This window comes from Taudactylus pleione, unplaced genomic scaffold (genome assembly GCF_031769625.1).
Source record: "Taudactylus pleione unplaced genomic scaffold, aTauple2 ptg001421l, whole genome shotgun sequence".
Lineage (NCBI taxonomy): Eukaryota > Metazoa > Chordata > Amphibia > Anura > Myobatrachidae > Taudactylus > Taudactylus pleione.
In genome coordinates this window covers 284,698-305,771 of record NW_028285820.1, presented here as the reverse complement: position 1 = coordinate 305,771, position 21,074 = coordinate 284,698, and the positions used below count along the sequence as shown (strand labels likewise).

Here is a 21,074-nt window from a genome sequence, read left to right as displayed (position 1 = left end):
CACATGCCTTCTGTTCTCTTACTCCAATACACAGTACCACAAGGGGTTAGTCCACCCTGAGAAACTATTTTTATTATTAATTTTTTATGTGGTTCCTGTGTTGAATTTACTAATCTGATTATCAGTGTAGGATAATCCTTTATGAGATGACTTCATGCCATGTCATTCTTTTAGCAACATTGTAGTTATTTGTGTTTATTTTCTAATCCTCAATAGAAGGGGTGAATCCAATTAGGTGCTAATTGCGAGTTAGTTTCATGAAACTCACAGACGTTGCACAAATGCGCGCTCCCGAGAATTCTCCAATCCAATGAAAAATGCCTATTCACGGTGCTCGCAGCGGAGGGGTGCGAACTGACTGCCAAATGCGACGTAAGAGAAGTGCATGAAAATTGGGGAGACCATCCTGGACCACCCAAAATTGATAATTTTGTTAGCAGGACCGTATAGGGCTGTTTGTGGGCATAAGGAAAGTACTGAAGGCCTTTAAATGGTGTGAAATGGCTGATTTGTTTTATTGTTTAAAAAGATGCAAAAAAATGATAAAAAAGCAAACTTTTTCGTTTAATCTCAAATTAATTAAATAAAAATTGCAAAAAAAAGTAGGAAACAAGGAGATTTTGGGCTACATTGTGGAAACTAAAAAATTGTAAAAAAAATGAAGTAAACAATTATTTTTCAATAAAAAAAAAACTAATTACATTTGGGGTTCCTAAACTAACGAAAAAGTTAATTTTGGGGTAATTTGAGGCCATTTTTTTACCCTCAAAAATGACATGTAATTATTGGACTAATTAAGCTAATTTGACATTTCGAAATGCCTGATTAGTCATTAGGGGGATGTCCAAGGGGTTCTTAAAATAAAGATTTTCCTTTCCATCTCTCATGCAAATGGAAAAATGCTAATTCACTCTGGTTCAGTGCAAGTTGCTAATTTGATTGCAAAATTAATTCTCTGCGCTAATTTGAAGAGAAAACAGCAAATCGCACCTCGCAATTAACAAATAATTAGAATAACCCCTAAGTATTTATTACAAATAAACTTAAGAATATATTTTACAATTGATAAGAGCCTCTGACTGATATGAAATGACCAGAGGAGTTTTGTTTTCATTTTCTGTTGCTTTTGTGGGGGTCACAATATAAATGACTGCAGTGCGTGATTTCCCCATTGGTCTGACTCGAGCGCTAGGATAATTTGTGTGTCTTTCCGGGAGGTGGGGTACGCCACAATTGAAAAGGAATGCTTGGAAATTGCTTGGACTGTGAAGAACCTCCAGGTCCATTTGTATGGCCGGCAATTTACTGTGGTGACTGATCACAACCCTTTACAGTGTCTACAACACACCACAGGGGACAATGGCAGACTGTTGCGGTGGAGCCTTGCAGGAGGCCGCTCTTAATTTCAGAGGGATGGCCCTGATTCAGAGCAAGCGCTCTGTGTGATAGTATGTGTAACAGAGTGCAGGCATGGTCTATACATTATATCACACACAGGTCATACTAGCTGTATCCTGCTGTGTCCTCACACTCTCCATATCTCCATCTCAGTATGTGTAACAGAGTGCAGGCATGGTCTATACATTATATCACACACAGGACATACTAGCTGCACCCTGCTGTGTCCTCACACTCTCCATATATCCATCTCAGTATGTGTAACATAGTGCAGGCATGGTCTATACATTATATCACACACAGGACATACTAGCTGCACCCTGCTGTGTCCTCACACTCTCCATATCTCCATCTCAGTATGTATAACAGAGTGCAGGCATGGTCTATACATTATATCACACACAGGACATACTAGCTGCACCCTGCTGTGTCCTCACACTCTCCATATCTCCATCTCAGTATGTGTAACAGAGTGCAGGCATGGTCTATACATTATATCACACACAGGACATACTAGCTGCACCCTGCTGTGTCCTCACACTCTCCATATCTCCATCTCAGTATGTGTAACAGAGTGCAGGCATGGTCTATACATTATATCACACACAGGTCATACTAGCTGTATCCTGCTGTGTCCTCACACTCTCCATATCTCCATCTCAGTATGTGTAACAGAGTGCAGGCATGGTCTATACATTATATCACACACAGGTCATACTAGCTGTATCCTGCTGTGTCCTCACACTCTCCATATCTCCATCTCAGTATGTGTAACAGAGTGCAGGCATGGTCTATACATTATATCACACACAGGTCATACTAGCTGCACCCTGCTGTGTCCTCACACTCTCCATATCTCCATCTCAGTATGTGTAACAGAGTGCAGGCATGGTCTATACATTATATCACACACAGGTCATACTAGCTGTATCCTGCTGTGTCCTCACACTCTCCATATCTCCATCTCAGTATGTATAACAGAGTGCAGGCATGGTCTATACATTATATCACACACAGGACATACTAGCTGCACCCTGCTGTGTCCTCACACTCTCCATATCTCCATCTCAGTATGTATAACAGAGTGCAGGCATGGTCTATACATTATATCACACACAGGACATACTAGCTGCACCCTGCTGTGTCCTCACACTCTCCATATCTCCATCTCAGTATGTGTAACAGAGTGCAGGCATGGTCTATACATTATATCACACACAGGACATACTAGCTGCACCCTGCTGTGTCCTCACACTCTCCATATCTCCATCTCAGTATGTGTAACAGAGTGCAGGCATGGTCTATACATTATATCACACACAGGTCATACTAGCTGTATCCTGCTGTGTCCTCACACTCTCCATATCTCCATCTCAGTATGTGTAACAGAGTGCAGGCATGGTCTATACATTATATCACACACAGGTCATACTAGCTGTATCCTGCTGTGTCCTCACACTCTCCATATCTCCATCTCAGTATGTGTAACAGAGTGCAGGCATGGTCTATACATTATATCACACACAGGTCATACTAGCTGCACCCTGCTGTGTCCTCACACTCTCCATATCTCCATCTCAGTATGTGTAACAGAGTGCAGGCATGGTCTATACATTATATCACACACAGGTCATACTAGCTGTATCCTGCTGTGTCCTCACACTCTCCATATATCCATCTCAGTATGTGTAACAGAGTGCAGGCATGGTCTATACATTATATCACACACAGGACATACTAGCTGCACCCTGCTGTGTCCTCACACTCTCCATATATCCATCTCAGTATGTGTAACATAGTGCAGGCATGGTCTATACATTATATCACACACAGGACATACTAGCTGCACCCTGCTGTGTCCTCACACTCTCCATATCTCCATCTCAGTATGTATAACAGAGTGCAGGCATGGTCTATACATTATATCACACACAGGACATACTAGCTGCACCCTGCTGTGTCCTCACACTCTCCATATCTCCATCTCAGTATGTGTAACAGAGTGCAGGCATGGTCTATACATTATATCACACACAGGACATACTAGCTGCACCCTGCTGTGTCCTCACACTCTCCATATCTCCATCTCAGTATGTGTAACAGAGTGCAGGCATGGTCTATACATTATATCACACACAGGTCATACTAGCTGTATCCTGCTGTGTCCTCACACTCTCCATATCTCCATCTCAGTATGTGTAACAGAGTGCAGGCATGGTCTATACATTATATCACACACAGGTCATACTAGCTGTATCCTGCTGTGTCCTCACACTCTCCATATCTCCATCTCAGTATGTGTAACAGAGTGCAGGCATGGTCTATACATTATATCACACACAGGTCATACTAGCTGCACCCTGCTGTGTCCTCACACTCTCCATATCTCCATCTCAGTATGTGTAACAGAGTGCAGGCATGGTCTATACATTATATCACACACAGGTCATACTAGCTGTATCCTGCTGTGTCCTCACACTCTCCATATCTCCATCTCAGTAAGTGTAACAGAGTGCAGGCATGGTCTATACACTATATCACCCACAGGACATACTAGCTGTATCCTGCTGTGTCCTCACACTCTCCATATCTCCATCTCAGTATGTGTAACAGAGTGCAGGCATGGTCTATACACTATATCACCCACAGGACATACTAGCTGTATCCTGCTGTGTCCTCACACTCTCCATATCTCCATCTCAGTATGTGTAACAGAGTGCAGGCATGGTCTATACATTATATCACACACAGGACATACTAGCTGCACCCTGCTGTGTCCTCACACTCTCCATATCTCCATCTCAGTATGTGTAACAGAGTGCAGGCATGGTCTATACATTATATCACACACAGGACATACTAGCTGCACCCTGCTGTGTCCTCACACTCTCCATATCTCCATCTCAGTATGTGTAACAGAGTGCAGGCATGGTCTATACATTATATCACACACAGGACATACTAGCTGCACCCTGCTGTGTCCTCACACTCTCCATATCTCCATCTCAGTATGTGTAACAGAGTGCAGGCATGGTCTATACATTATATCACACACAGGTCATACTAGCTGTATCCTGCTGTGTCCTCACACTCTCCATATCTCCATCTCAGTATGTGTAACAGAGTGCAGGCATGGTCTATACATTATATCACACACAGGTCATACTAGCTGTATCCTGCTGTGTCCTCACACTCTCCATATCTCCATCTCAGTATGTGTAACAGAGTGCAGGCATGGTCTATACATTATATCACACACAGGTCATACTAGCTGCACCCTGCTGTGTCCTCACACTCTCCATATCTCCATCTCAGTATGTGTAACAGAGTGCAGGCATGGTCTATACATTATATCACACACAGGTCATACTAGCTGTATCCTGCTGTGTCCTCACACTCTCCATATATCCATCTCAGTATGTGTAACAGAGTGCAGGCATGGTCTATACATTATATCACCCACAGGACATACTAGCTGTATCCTGTTGTGTCCTCACACTCTCCATATCTCCATCTCAGTAAGTGTAACAGAGTGCAGGCATGGTCTATACACTATATCACCCACAGGACATACTAGCTGTATCCTGCTGTGTCCTCACACTCTCCATATCTCCATCTCAGTATGTGTAACAGAGTGCAGGCATGGTCTATACACTATATCACCCACAGGACATACTAGCTGTATCCTGCTGTGTCCTCACACTCTCCATATCTCCATCTCAGTAAGTGTAACAGAGTGCAGGCATGGTCTATACATTATATCACACACAGGACATACTAGCTGTATCCTGCTGTGTCCTCACACTCTCCATATCTCCATCTCAGTATGTGTAACAGAGTGCAGGCATGGTCTATACATTATATCACACACAGGACATACTAGCTGTATCCTGCTGTATCCTCACACTCTCCATATCTCCATCTCAGTATGTGTAACAGAGTGCAGGCATGGTCTATACATTATATCACACACAGGTCATACTAGCTGTATCCTGCTGTCCTCACACTCTCCATATCTCCATCTCAGTATGTGTAACAGAGTGCAGGCATGGGCTATACATTATATCACACACAGGACATACTAGCTGTATCCTGCTGTGTCCTCACACTCTCCATATCTCCATCTCAGTATGTGTAACAGAGTGCAGGCATGGTCTATACATTATATCACACACAGGACATACTAGCTGTATCCTGCTGTGTCCTCACACTCTCCTGATCTCCATCTCAGTATGTGTAACAGAGTGCAGGCATGGTCTATACATTATATCACACACAGGACATACTAGCTGTATCCTGCTGTGTCCTCACACTCTCCTGATCTCCATCTCAGTATGTGTAACAGAGTGCAGGCATGGTCTATAAATTATATCACACACAGGACATACTAGCTGTATCCTGCTGTGCCCTCACACTCTCCATATCTCCATCTCAGTAAGTGTAACAGAGTGCAGGCATGGTCTATACATTATATCACACACAGGACATACTAGCTGTATCCTGCTGTGTCCTCACACTCTCCTGATCTCCATCTCAGTATGTGTAACAGAGTGCAGGCATGGTCTATACATTATATCACACACAGGACATACTAGCTGTATCCTGCTGTCCTCACACTCTCCTGTTCTCCATCTCAGTATGTGTAACAGAGTGCAGGCATGGTCTATACATTATATCACACACAGGTCACTGCATCCTGCTGTGTCCTCACACTCTCCGGATCTCCATCTCAGTATGTGTAACAGAGTGCAGGCATGGTCTATACATTATATCACACACAGGTCATACTAGCTGTATCCTGCTGTGTCCTCACACTCTCCATATCTCCATCTCAGTATGTGTAACAGAGTGCAGGCATGGTCTATACATTATATAACACACAGGACATACTAGCTGTATCCTGCTGTGTCCTCACACTCTCCATATCTCCATCTCAGTATGTGTAACAGAGTGCAGGCATGGTCTATACATTATATCACACACAGGTCATACTAGCTGTATCCTGCTGTGTCCTCACACTCTCCATATCTCCATCTCAGTATGTGTAACAGAGTGCAGGCATTGTCTATACATTATATCACACACAGGACATACTAGCTGTATCCTGCTGTGTCCTCACACTCTCCATATCTCCATCTCAGTATGTGTAACAGAGTGCAGGCATGGTCTATACATTATATCACACACAGGTCATACTAGCTGTATCCTGCTGTGTCCTCACACTCTCCATATCTCCATCTCAGTATGTGTAACAGAGTGCAGGCATGGTCTATACATTATATCACACACAGGTCATACTAGTTGCATCCTGCTGTGTCCTCACACTCTCCGGATCTCTATCTCAGTAAATGTAAAATAACCAGTTTGTATCTCTCTAGGAATTAATATCTTCACTGGAGGTTAGATACGCTCTAACCTCTAAGGGGATCTACTGGAACATGCAAAAGAACCAGCTGGACTCAAATGAATCAGCAAAAACACAATGGAACAGAAAAATCCACATTTTAAACAATCGGGATCCACCATTACCCTCGCTGTGGACCTCCAGGCAGAAAATGTTATACTTTCCTAAAAGATATTTATACAGGTCTGGTTCATATCTCTGGTAAAACAGAATGAAACCAGTACAAGAAATCACATTCAAAGATGTTATTACCATCAGTGATCATTGATAATGTCAGGCAGTAGTGGTCAGGAAGGATCATGGGTAATATCCCATTGAAGGGCATGGGGAGGACCATCAACAAAGGTCATTTTTGAAGTGGACAGTAAAGAACATGAGTAGCTGGTAGAAGACAAAGATATGATGAGTGTGGGGAGAAGACTGGTCAGATTTCTGGGCTGGTAACACAGTGACATGATGTGAGGGGGAGAGCAGGAGTATAATAGGGGCTGATGGCTCCTGATGTATGAGATACACCAGAGAGTGTGGGGAGGAGACTGGTCAGATCTCTGGGCTGGTAACACACAGTGACATGATGTGAGGGGGAAAGCAGGAGTATAATAATAGCAAATGGCTCCTGAATCCCCCACTGTGCATATACATTTTATTCATTAGTTTGTACTGACAGAGGAGGGTGTAGGATAAGAGATTGCTGTAGTGACTGAACAGAGTATGTGACTCTTTTCTGCAATAAGTTTTTATTACTCACCTGTGCTGATATCTGTAGGGATTTCCTCCTCTTTACACTTCTGATCACCCCTCACATACGTCTCTTCTTCTCCCTCTATATCTTCTGCCTTTATATCAGTCACATATGTCTCTTCTTCTCCCTTTATATATTCTGTCTTCATATCAGTCACATACGTCTCTTCTACCTCTATAACTTCTACCTTTATATCATTCACATACGTCTCTTCTTCTCCCTCTGTATCTTCTGTCTTCATATCAGTCACATACGTCTCTTCTTCTCCCTCTGTATCTTCTGCCTTCATATCAGTCACATACGTCTCTTCTCCCTTCATATCAGTCACATACGTCTCTTCTTCTCCCTCTGCATCTTCTGCCTTCATATCAGTCACATACGTCTCTTCTCCCTCTGTATCGTCTGCCTTTATATCAGTCACATACGTCTCTTCTTCTCCCACTGTATCTTCTGCCTTTATATCAGTCACATATGTCTCTTCTTCTCCCTCTATATCTTCTGTCTTCATATCAACAAGATCTTCACTCTAAATGACACATAAAATAATCAAGTCTAATTTAATTGAGAATAAGCAGTAAAATAATCAGTGTATAATACGCACACAGATTCTCTATAGATCATAGAGTCACAGTCACTTTGGTATACTGGTATCTACCTGAAGCTCCTGTGGAGTCCTGTGACTCTCCTCTGTACAATCCTGTGAATAAAGATGATGGGGACATCTCTCTGTGGTATTTCTATTACTGGGTCCATCTATAGGAAACACAGTGACTGAGTACATTGTATATATGTGCTTATCAGGTAATGTGTGTATATAGGGCTCCCAAACCTGCTCTACCCTGTACAATAAATGACAGTCTCCTCTTACCCAGTGATGTGAGGGGCAGGTGATTCTCCATCATCGTGTCCTTGTACAGACCTGTGTTCCTCTATATATTCCCTCTTCTGCATGGAGACATAGACAGTGACATCCTGACACCTTATAGGAACCTGACACACACAATGATATAGTCATCTCCCAGACACATCCCCTGGTTGTACTGTCATGTATTATTACTACAGATATAAGTGATGTTACAATGACACTCTCAGATCCCCTCACCTCCCCAGTCATGTCCCTGTATTATTACTATAGATATAAGTGACGTTACAATGACACTCTCAGATCCCCTCACCTCCCCAGTCATGTCCCTGTATTATTACTATAGATAAAAGTGATGTCACTGTGACACTCCCCTGGATTTAGGGGTTGATCCAATTAGACATGACAGTCGCATCCACGAGTAAGTACAGCTATATGCCACACTTACGGTGCCACCACACACATATAAATATCCATGGTTGCGGGGCTAGATCGGGCCATGAGTGGAGCAGGTTGCAGGTTAGTTGGTGGCGATAACTCACCCCTTTGCGTCTACTTGAATCAAAGCCATAGTATTCCCAGTCATTTCACTCCTGTCTTTGTCTTTAATATAGCATATACACTAGATAAGCTCACTTAAAAAAACAGGGATCATATTTAAACATGCACCACCGAAAGATGTAGTTTGAAATCTGAGAGCTCTCATGGTAAAGGTTGTTTTAAATTACAAAAAAACCCTCTATTTACTCAGGTAGTTACTGTAAGAGGCAATAGGTGTATGTGTGTGTGTAGGTGGTCGAGTGATAAGTGAGGGGTTATATTTTGCAACAAAGGTTAGTTTCTTTTTATCACTCTATATCAGCTCTAAGAAATATGGTGATAGAGAATCAGCCCTTAGACACATCCCCATCTAACACCACTAGTAATACATGTGTCCTGTTATTCCCTAATAACTACAGGGTTATTACAGCTGATGCTCCATCTACCACTGATCTGTATTATTGTATTACTGAGAATCAGCCCTTAGTCACATCTCCATCTAACACCACTAGTAATACATGTGCCCTGTTAGTCCCTAATAACTACTGGGTTATTACATCTGATGCTCCATCTACCACTGATCTGTATTATTGTATTACTGAGAATCAGCCCTTAGTCACATCTCCATCTAACACCACTAGTAATACATGTGTCCTGTTATTCCCTAATAACTACAGGGTTATTACATCTGATGCTCCATCTACCACTGATCTGTATTATTGTATTACTGAGAATCAGTCCTTAGTCACATCTCCATCTAACACCACTAGTAATACATGTGTCCTGTTATTCCTAATAACTACAGAGTTATTACATCTGATGCTCCATCTACCACTGATCTGTATTATTGTATTACTGAGAATCAGTCCTTAGTCACATCTCCATCTAACACCACTAGTAATACATGTGTCCTGTTATTCCCTAATAACTACAGGGTTATTACAGCTGATGCTCCATCTACCACTGATCTGTATTATTGTATTACTGAGAATCAGCCCTTAGTCACATCTCCATCTAACACCACTAGTAATACATGTGCCTGTTATTCCCTAATAACTACAGGGTTATTACAGCTGATGCTCCATCTACCACTGATCTGTATTATTGTATTACTGAGAATCAGACCTTAGTCACATCTCCATCTAACACCACTAGTAATACATGTGTCCTGTTATTCCCTAATAACTATAGGGTTATTACAGCTGATGCTCCATCTACCACTGATCTGTATTATTGTATTACTGAGAATCAGCCCTTAGACACATCCCCATATAACACCAAAAGTAATACGTGTCCTGTTATTTCCTAATAACTACAGGGTTATTACATCTGATGCTCCATCTACCACTGATCTGTATTATTGTATTACTGAGAATCAGCCCTTAGTCACATCTCCATCTAACACCACTAGTAATACATGTGTCCTGTTATTCCTAATAACTACAGGGTTATTACATCTGATGCTCCATCTACCACTGATCTGTATTATTGTATTACTGAGAATCAGTCCTTAGTCACATCTCCATCTAACACCACTAGTAATACATGTGCCCTGTTAGTCCCTAATAACTACTGGGTTATTACATCTGATGCTCCATCTACCACTGATCTGTATTATTGTATTACTGAGAATCAGCCCTTAGTCACATCTCCATCTAACACCACTAGTAATACATGTGTCCTGTTATTCCCTAATAACTACAGGGTTATTACAGCTGATGCTCCATCTACCACTGATCTGTATTATTGTATTACTGAGAATCAGTCCTTAGTCACATCTCCATCTAACACCACTAGTAATACATGTGTCCTGTTATTCCTAATAACTACAGAGTTATTACATCTGATGCTCCATCTACCACTGATCTGTATTATTGTATTACTGAGAATCAGTCCTTAGTCACATCTCCATCTAACACCACTAGTAATACATGTGTCCTGTTATTCCATATTAACTACAGGGATATTACAGCTGATGCTCCATCTACCACTGATCTGTATTATTGTATTACTGAGAATCAGCCCTTAGTCACATCTCCATATAACACCACTAGTAATACATGTGTCCTGTTATTCCTAATAACTACAGGGATATTACAGCTGATGCTCCATCTACCACTGATCTGTATTATTGTATTACTGAGAATCAGTCCTTAGTCACATCTCCATCTAACACCACTAGTAATACATGTGCCCTGTTATTCCCTAATAACTACAGGGATATTACAGCTGATGCTCCATCTACCACTGATCTGTATTATTGTATTACTGTTAATCAGCCCTTAGTCACATCTCCATATAACACAACTAGTAATACATGTGTCCTGTTATTCCCTAATAACTACAGGGATATTACATCTGATGCTCCATCTACCACTGAACTGTATTATTGTATTACTGAGAATCAGCCCTTAGTCACATCTCCATCTAACACCACTAGTAATACATGTGTCCTGTTATTCCTAATAACTACAGGGATATTACAGCTGATGCTCCATCTACCACTGATCTGTATTATTTTATTACTGAGAATCAGTCCTTAGTCACATCTCCATCTAACACCACTAGTAATACATGTGCCCTGTTATTCCCTAATAACTACAGGGATATTACAGCTGATGCTCCATCTACCACTGATCTGTATTATTGTATTACTGTTAATCAGCCCTTAGTCACATCTCCATATAACACCACTAGTAAAACATGTGTCCTGTTATTCCCTAATAACTACAGGGATATTACATCTGATGCTCCATCTACCACTGATCTGTATTATTGTATTACTGAGAATCAGCCCTTAGTCACATCTCCATCTAACACCACTAGTAATACATGTGTCCTGTTATTCCCTAATAACTACAGGGATATTACATCTGATGCTCCATCTACCACTGATCTGTATTATTGTATTACTGAGAATCAGCCCTTAGTCACATCTCCATCTAACACCACTAGTAATACACGTGTCCTGTTATTCCCTACTAACTACAGGGTTATTACATCTGATGCTCCATCTACCACTGATCTGTATTATTGTATTACTGAGAATCAGACCATAGTCACATCTCCATCTAACACCACTAGTAATACATGTGTCCTGTTATTCCCTACTAACTACAGGGTTATTACATCTGATGCTCCATCTACCACTGATCTGTATTATTGTATTACTGAGAATCAGTCCTTAGTCACATCTCCATCTAACACCACTAGTAATACATGTGCCCTGTTATTCCCTAATAACTAATGGGTTATTACATCTGATGCTCCATCTACCACTGATCTGTATTATTGTATTACTGAGAATCAGCCCTTAGTCACATCTCCATCTAACACCACTAGTAATACATGTGTCCTGTTATTCCCTAATAACTACAGGGTTATTACAGCTGATGCTCCATCTACCACTGATCTGTATTATTGTATTACTGAGAATCAGTCCTTAGTCACATCTCCATCTAACACCACTAGTAATACATGTGTCCTGTTATTCCTAATAACTACAGAGTTATTACATCTGATGCTCCATCTACCACTGATCTGTATTATTGTATTACTGAGAATCAGTCCTTAGTCACATCTCCATCTAACACCACTAGTAATACATGTGTCCTGTTATTCCATAATAACTACAGGGATATTACAGCTGATGCTCCATCTACCACTGATCTGTATTATTGTATTACTGAGAATCAGCCCTTAGTCACATCTCCATATAACACCACTAGTAATACATGTGTCCTGTTATTCCTAATAACTACAGGGATATTACAGCTGATGCTCCATCTACCACTGATCTGTATTATTGTATTACTGAGAATCAGTCCTTAGTCACATCTCCATCTAACACCACTAGTAATACATGTGTCCTGTTATTCCCTAATAACTACAGGGTTATTACAGCTGATGCTCCATCTACCACTGATCTGTATTATTGTATTACTGAGAATCAGTCCTTAGTCACATCTCCATCTAACACCACTAGTAATACATGTGTCCTGTTATTCCTAATAACTACAGAGTTATTACATCTGATGCTCCATCTACCACTGATCTGTATTATTGTATTACTGAGAATCAGTCCTTAGTCACATCTCCATCTAACACCACTAGTAATACATGTGTCCTGTTATTCCATATTAACTACAGGGATATTACAGCTGATGCTCCATCTACCACTGATCTGTATTATTGTATTACTGAGAATCAGCCCTTAGTCACATCTCCATATAACACCACTAGTAATACATGTGTCCTGTTATTCCTAATAACTACAGGGATATTACAGCTGATGCTCCATCTACCACTGATCTGTATTATTGTATTACTGAGAATCAGTCCTTAGTCACATCTCCATCTAACACCACTAGTAATACATGTGCCCTGTTATTCCCTAATAACTACAGGGATATTACAGCTGATGCTCCATCTACCACTGATCTGTATTATTGTATTACTGTTAATCAGCCCTTAGTCACATCTCCATATAACACAACTAGTAATACATGTGTCCTGTTATTCCCTAATAACTACAGGGATATTACATCTGATGCTCCATCTACCACTGAACTGTATTATTGTATTACTGAGAATCAGCCCTTAGTCACATCTCCATCTAACACCACTAGTAATACATGTGTCCTGTTATTCCTAATAACTACAGGGATATTACAGCTGATGCTCCATCTACCACTGATCTGTATTATTTTATTACTGAGAATCAGTCCTTAGTCACATCTCCATCTAACACCACTAGTAATACATGTGCCCTGTTATTCCCTAATAACTACAGGGATATTACAGCTGATGCTCCATCTACCACTGATCTGTATTATTGTATTACTGTTAATCAGCCCTTAGTCACATCTCCATATAACACCACTAGTAAAACATGTGTCCTGTTATTCCCTAATAACTACAGGGATATTACATCTGATGCTCCATCTACCACTGATCTGTATTATTGTATTACTGAGAATCAGCCCTTAGTCACATCTCCATCTAACACCACTAGTAATACATGTGTCCTGTTATTCCCTAATAACTACAGGGATATTACATCTGATGCTCCATCTACCACTGATCTGTATTATTGTATTACTGAGAATCAGCCCTTAGTCACATCTCCATCTAACACCACTAGTAATACATGTGTCCTGTTATTCCCTACTAACTACAGGGTTATTACATCTGATGCTCCATCTACCACTGATCTGTATTATTGTATTACTGAGAATCAGACCATAGTCACATCTCCATCTAACACCACTAGTAATACATGTGTCCTGTTATTCCCTACTAACTACAGGGTTATTACATCTGATGCTCCATCTACCACTGATCTGTATTATTGTATTACTGAGAATCAGTCCTTAGTCACATCTCCATCTAACACCACTAGTAATACATGTGCCCTGTTATTCCCTAATAACTACTGGGTTATTACATCTGATGCTCCATCTACCACTGATCTGTATTATTGTATTACTGAGAATCAGCCCTTAGTCACATCTCCATCTAACACCACTAGTAATACATGTGTCCTGTTATTCCCTAATAACTACAGGGTTATTACAGCTGATGCTCCATCTACCACTGATCTGTATTATTGTATTACTGAGAATCAGTCCTTAGTCACATCTCCATCTAACACCACTAGTAATACATGTGTCCTGTTATTCCTAATAACTACAGAGTTATTACATCTGATGCTCCATCTACCACTGATCTGTATTATTGTATTACTGAGAATCAGTCCTTAGTCACATCTCCATCTAACACCACTAGTAATACATGTGTCCTGTTATTCCATAATAACTACAGGGATATTACAGCTGATGCTCCATCTACCACTGATCTGTATTATTGTATTACTGAGAATCAGCCCTTAGTCACATCTCCATATAACACCACTAGTAATACATGTGTCCTGTTATTCCTAATAACTACAGGGATATTACAGCTGATGCTCCATCTACCACTGATCTGTATTATTGTATTACTGAGAATCAGTCCTTAGTCACATCTCCATCTAACACCACTAGTAATACATGTGCCCTGTTATTCCCTAATAACTACAGGGATATTACAGCTGATGCTCCATCTACCACTGATCTGTATTATTGTATTACTGTTAATCAGCCCTTAGTCACATCTCCATATAACACAACTAGTAATACATGTGTCCTGTTATTCCCTAATAACTACAGGGATATTACATCTGATGCTCCATCTACCACTGATCTGTATTATTGTATTACTGAGAATCAGCCCTTAGTCACATCTCCATCTAACACCACTAGTAATACATGTGTCCTGTTATTCCTAATAACTACAGGGATATTACAGCTGATGCTCCATCTACCACTGATCTGTATTATTGTATTACTGAGAATCAGTCCTTAGTCACATCTCCATCTAACACCACTAGTAATACATGTGCCCTGTTATTCCCTAATAACTACAGGGATATTACAGCTGATGCTCCATCTACCACTGATCTGTATTATTGTATTACTGTTAATCAGCCCTTAGTCACATCTCCATATAACACAACTAGTAATACATGTGTCCTGTTATTCCCTAATAACTACAGGGATATTACATCTGATGCTCCATCTACCACTGATCTGTATTATTGTATTACTGAGAATCAGCCCTTAGTCACATCTCCATCTAACACCACTAGTAATACATGTGTCCTGTTATTCCTAATAACTACAGGGATATTACAGCTGATGCTCCATCTACCACTGATCTGTATTATTGTATTACTGAGAATCAGCCCTTAGTCACATCTCCATCTAACACCACTAGTAATACATGTGTCCTGTTATTCCCTACTAACTACAGGGTTATTACATCTGATGCTCCATCTACCACTGATCTGTATTATTGTATTACTGAGAATCAGACCTTAGTCACATCTCCATCTAACACCACTAGTAATACATGTGTCCTGTTATTCCCTACTAACTACAGGGTTATTACATCTGATGCTCCATCTACCACTGATCTGTATTATTGTATTACTGAGAATCAGACCTTAGTCACATCCCCAACTAACACCACTAGTAATACATGTGTCCTGTTATTCCCTAATAACTACAGGGGTATTACAGCTGATGCTCCATCTACCACTGATCTGTATTATTGTACTACTGAGAATCAGCCCTTAGTCACATCTCCATCTACCACCACTAGTAATACATGTGTCCTGTTATTCCCTAATAACTACAGGGTTATTACAGCTGATGCTCCATCTACCACTGATCTGTATTATTGTATTACTGAGAATCAGCCCTTAGTCACATCTGCATATAACACCACTAGTAATACATGTGTCCTGTTATTCCCTAATAACTACAGGGTTATTACAGCTGATGCTCCATCTACCACTGATCTGTATTATTGTATTACTGAGAATCAGCCCTTAGTCACATCTCCATATAACACCACTAGTAATACACGTGTCCTGTTATTCCCTAATAACTACAGGTTTATTACAGCTGATGCTCCATCTACCACTGATCTGTATTATTGTATTACTGAGAATCAGACCTTAGTCACATCTCCATCTATCACCACTAGTAATACATGTGTCCTGTTATTCCCTACTAACTACAGGGTTATTACATCTGATGCTCCATCTACCACTGATCTGTATTATTGTATTACTGAGAATCAGACCATAGTCACATCTCCATCTAACACCACTAGTAATACATGTGTCCTGTTATTCCCTACTAACTACAGGGTTATTACATCTGATGCTCCATCTACCACTGATCTGTATTATTGTATTACTGAGAATCAGACCATAGTCACATCTCCATCTAACACCACTAGTAATACATGTGTCCTGTTATTCCCTAATAACTACAGGGTTATTACATCTGATGCTCCATCTACCACTGATCTGTATTATTGTATTACTGAGAATCAGACCTTAGTCACATCCCCAACTAACACCACTAGTAATACATGTGTCCTGTTATTCCCTAATAACTACAGGGGTATTACAGCTGATGCTCCATCTACCACTGATCTGTATTATTGTATTACTGAGAATCAGCCCTTAGTCACATCTCCATCTACCACCACTAGTAATACATGTGTCCTGTTATTCCCTAATAACTACAGGGTTATTACAGCTGATGCTCCATCTACCACTGATCTGTATTATTGTATTACTGAGAATCAACCCTTAGTCACATCTCCATCTAACACCACTAGTAATACATGTGTCCTGTTATTCCCTAATAACTACAGGGTTATTACATCTGATGCTCCATCTACCACTGATCTGTATTATTGTATTACTGAGAATCAGCCCTTAGTCACATCTCCATCTAACACCACTAGTAATACATGTGTCCTGTTATTCCCTAATAACTACAGGGATATTACATCTGATGCTCCATCTACCACTGATCTGTATTATTGTATTACTGAGAATCAGCCCTTAGTCACATCTCCATATAACACCACTAGTAATACACGTGTCCTGTTATTCCCTAATAACTACAGGTTTATTACAGCTGATGCTCCATCTACCACTGATCTGTATTATTGTATTACTGAGAATCAGCCCTTAGTCACATCTCCATCTAACACCACTAGTAATACATTTGTCCTGTTATTCCTAATAACTACAGGGATATTACAGCTGATGCTCCATCTACCACTGATCTGTATTATTGTATTACTGAGAATCAGACCTTAGTCACATCTCCATCTAACACCACTAGTAATACATGTGTGCTGTTATTCCCTACTAACTACAGGGTTATTACATCTGATGCTCCATCTACCACTGATCTGTATTATTGTATTACTGAGAATCAGACCATAGTCACATCTCCATCTAACACCACTAGTAATACATGTGTCCTGTTATTCCCTAATAACTACAGGGTTATTATATCTGATGCTCCATCTATCACTGATCTGTATTATTGTATTACTGAGAATCAGCCCTTAGTCACATCTCCATATAACACCACTAGTAATACATGTGTCCTGTTATTCCCTAATAACTACAGGGTTATTACATCTGATGCTCCATCTTCCACTGATCTGTATTATTGTATTACTGTATGCTGTTGCCAAGCAAGAGGACATTGTTACCTACATGTGCATCTAAATTGGCTAAAGATGTATGGGATGTACTAAGGGCCACATCTGTGAGGGAACCTGGCAATCGGATCCCTTGTTTCATCCTCGTCTACCGTATAACCAGAGGCCAGACTTTGTGAGGGAGAAAAGATCCAGACTAATAACGTAATGTTCTTTATTGCGTTATTTATTAATGTGTGATATCCTGTACAAGTAGACGGCTGGAAGACGGGAATAATAATAAATCACATATAGTGACAATCTTACCTGTGGGAATGTTCTTATGTCCACTTCTGGTGTCTGCAATCATCAGAGGCTGGGTGGGGACAGAAGGAGAGAAATAGGTAAATGATTATTAACACAAGTTGTAACCATTGTATCGGAGCCCCTAGCACAAAAAAAACTGAAAGAGGTGGAGACAGATTCTCCTGATTATGTCTCATAGAAGCCGTCTGGATACATAAAATTTATACCTTGAAACCAGAGGGTCTCAATGAGACAGTGGATGTAGATTTCTAATTAATTTCCTCCATAGATCATTCTTTGTGGGGTGCTGCAGGCTCGTCCTGGTGGTTCCCCTGCACTCATGGACCCTTGAGGCAGCCAAATTTACCGGGCTAGTCTGTAATCCCCTAATTATGGTTTATTACTTTTGACCACTTACTGCTAGTAATCCACTATTTTTCACCTATCTAGTGTTCACTCTAGCTCTGGCGGCAGGCAGGGCGCCAGAGACAGAGAGGGGAACTTTGTGCGCCCGAAAGGGGGGCGTGGCCATGAAAAGGGGGCGTGTATATAAGACGCGTCCCCTTTTCGTCATACTTGGGGGCATGCCCAGCACTTACGGACACGCCGGGCAGCCCCCAAGCGCTGCAGATAGGGAGAATAGATGCCGGGCGCATGCGCCCGGCGTCTATTCTCCGGCGGTGACCGGGTCACCGCACATTTCTCCACCCGCGGGACACTGCGTCCCGCGGGTGAAGACGGCACCCGCAGGCTGTGAGGGCAGGGTGCTTTTTGCCCTCCTTCTGGAGGGCAGGGCGCCGCGCCCCGCTAAAACAGCCTAGCGGGGACGCTACATATCACACGAATCATTGACCCAAAGGATTTCTGACCCTCGTATCTAGCTTATATCAGATCCCAGTTTTCTGCCCCCCCCCCTCCCATCCTCCCTCCCTACCCCTTTTTCTCCCCTTTTCTGTTTTTTAGAATGAGATCGGTTTATCCATTCATATTTAACCTTCATTGGGGAATCATTACTCAAAGATGATAGTATATAAATTTATTAAATCACCTTATATACAAGGTTGTTATACTACATCTAAACCCAGGTCGATTTACACTATTTGCCAAATATGGTTTCATATTAATTAATAAATGGTATAGTGTTTATTTTTATGTTTTATATGTTTTTCTTATATTGCATACCTCCTTCGTCTATATATCTGTAGTCCACTGCCTTGAAGTATTTATTTTATTACAAAATATGATTAGAAGCATGTTATGAGTACAAATAATTTTAGAAATATAAATATATATGTAGTTACATATGTGCTTTTGTACTAGACACTGTCGAATGATCATTATTGTTAAATACAAATTTTTATGATTTATAGAATTTATTTTTTGCCAACAAGTCTAATGCTGGTCATCATTATATTATATTATTTAAAATTATCATTATAATTATATCATTATATTGTTTAAATAAATGATGTTATTATTATAATAATATTCAAAAATTAGAGGATTGTCAGTATCAGTGGTTCTTAGGAACTTTCTAAACAACATATCACAAATGATGGATCCATAACACCTGTCCTGATTGCATGGAGACCTCCCTCTGTCTCTATTTAATAAACAACAGGAAGGAATCTAGCATATGCTCCTGATGAAGGTGCCAGGTGCACTGAAACGCATTGAGCTACTTCTTATGTCACCGGCTTGACTCCATCAGCTAGAGAGAACTCTTTCACTATAAGGCATCAGCGTTCAAGGTCCTTACCAGAATTAGCACCTTAGCCACAAGCGGACACCACAAACCTGAGATCAGTACTGAGACCGCTACAGCCGGCCGGCACTACCTTCCAAACCATCTGCGGCTCAGAGATCAGCGTCCCTGCGGCTCACATACTATATGAAATAGCCACACCTCCAGGACATCATACATACCTGGCTCCATCTAGTCTGCCGAGTCTCACGGAGTAGTCTGCCACAATCCGGTGCATGTGGCATACAGACTACGTCCCTGCAGCTTGTCCAGCATATGAGACAAATCACTGTTCAGAACGGCGCTATTATCTGGCTCCGACATAAATTACGGTCTCACCGGGAAGCTTGTTATTCAATACGGTGTCTATAACATTATTGAGTATACCAGATTTCTGTACTGTGGAGTGAACTGCTCATTTCTGCTGCCAAACAGCAGCAACGTGTTTTCGGCTTACCATGGTTTGAGACCTTGCAATATAAGCTTAAATATTTTGACTGCATATTGGTACACGTTGCTCAATTATTAGAAACAGAATAATCACTCTTCATATGTTTCAATTAACGCTGCTACACAAGATTAGCTACATTGTTCTCCACCAATGGAATGCTGGTGACAAGGTTTAGTTGTATATCATATCTTTATTTTTAATAATATCTAATTTTTTAACTATTTATCACAATTGATTTATTTTGTGTTTCCTGGAAAACTTCATTGCACAAAAATATTACATGTTTGTGTTTATATAAAATGTTATAGGTTTCTTTATATTATTTATGTTTTATTAAAACATGTTTTTATATATTTAAAAGACTTGTTGGCTCTGAATAGTCTTTGAGTGCGCAGTCAATATTTCTCTTTATAGTTTCACAACTTGGGAGGAGAATAAACCTCTCTTATTAGACAGCAGCACCATACATATTCACATCACAGAGACACGCGCACTAGCGCATCCACATTTTCACTATTAAACTTCCCTTAACACTAAACACTAGTTGATTACAATATATATTATATATAT

The 21,074-nt window shown here is 40.3% G+C and overlaps 1 protein-coding gene across 1 annotated transcript in view; it reads right to left on the bottom strand.

The window, feature by feature from the left end:
- The window catches only part of LOC148442669 (uncharacterized), an 89,832-nt gene extending 71,288 nt beyond the window's left edge, over nt 1–18,544 (bottom strand). Inside the window, exons 1-4 of the mRNA XM_088463662.1 lie at nt 18,331–18,544; nt 8,413–8,534; nt 8,200–8,297; nt 7,551–8,070 (exon numbers count right to left, since the gene is read on the bottom strand). Coding sequence (XP_088319788.1) covers nt 7,551–8,070; nt 8,200–8,297; nt 8,413–8,446 — 652 coding nt within the window. The 5' untranslated portion in view covers nt 8,447–8,534; nt 18,331–18,544. The remainder of the gene's footprint in view (nt 1–7,550; nt 8,071–8,199; nt 8,298–8,412; nt 8,535–18,330) is intronic.
- Between the last annotated feature and the right edge of the window lie 2,530 nt (nt 18,545–21,074).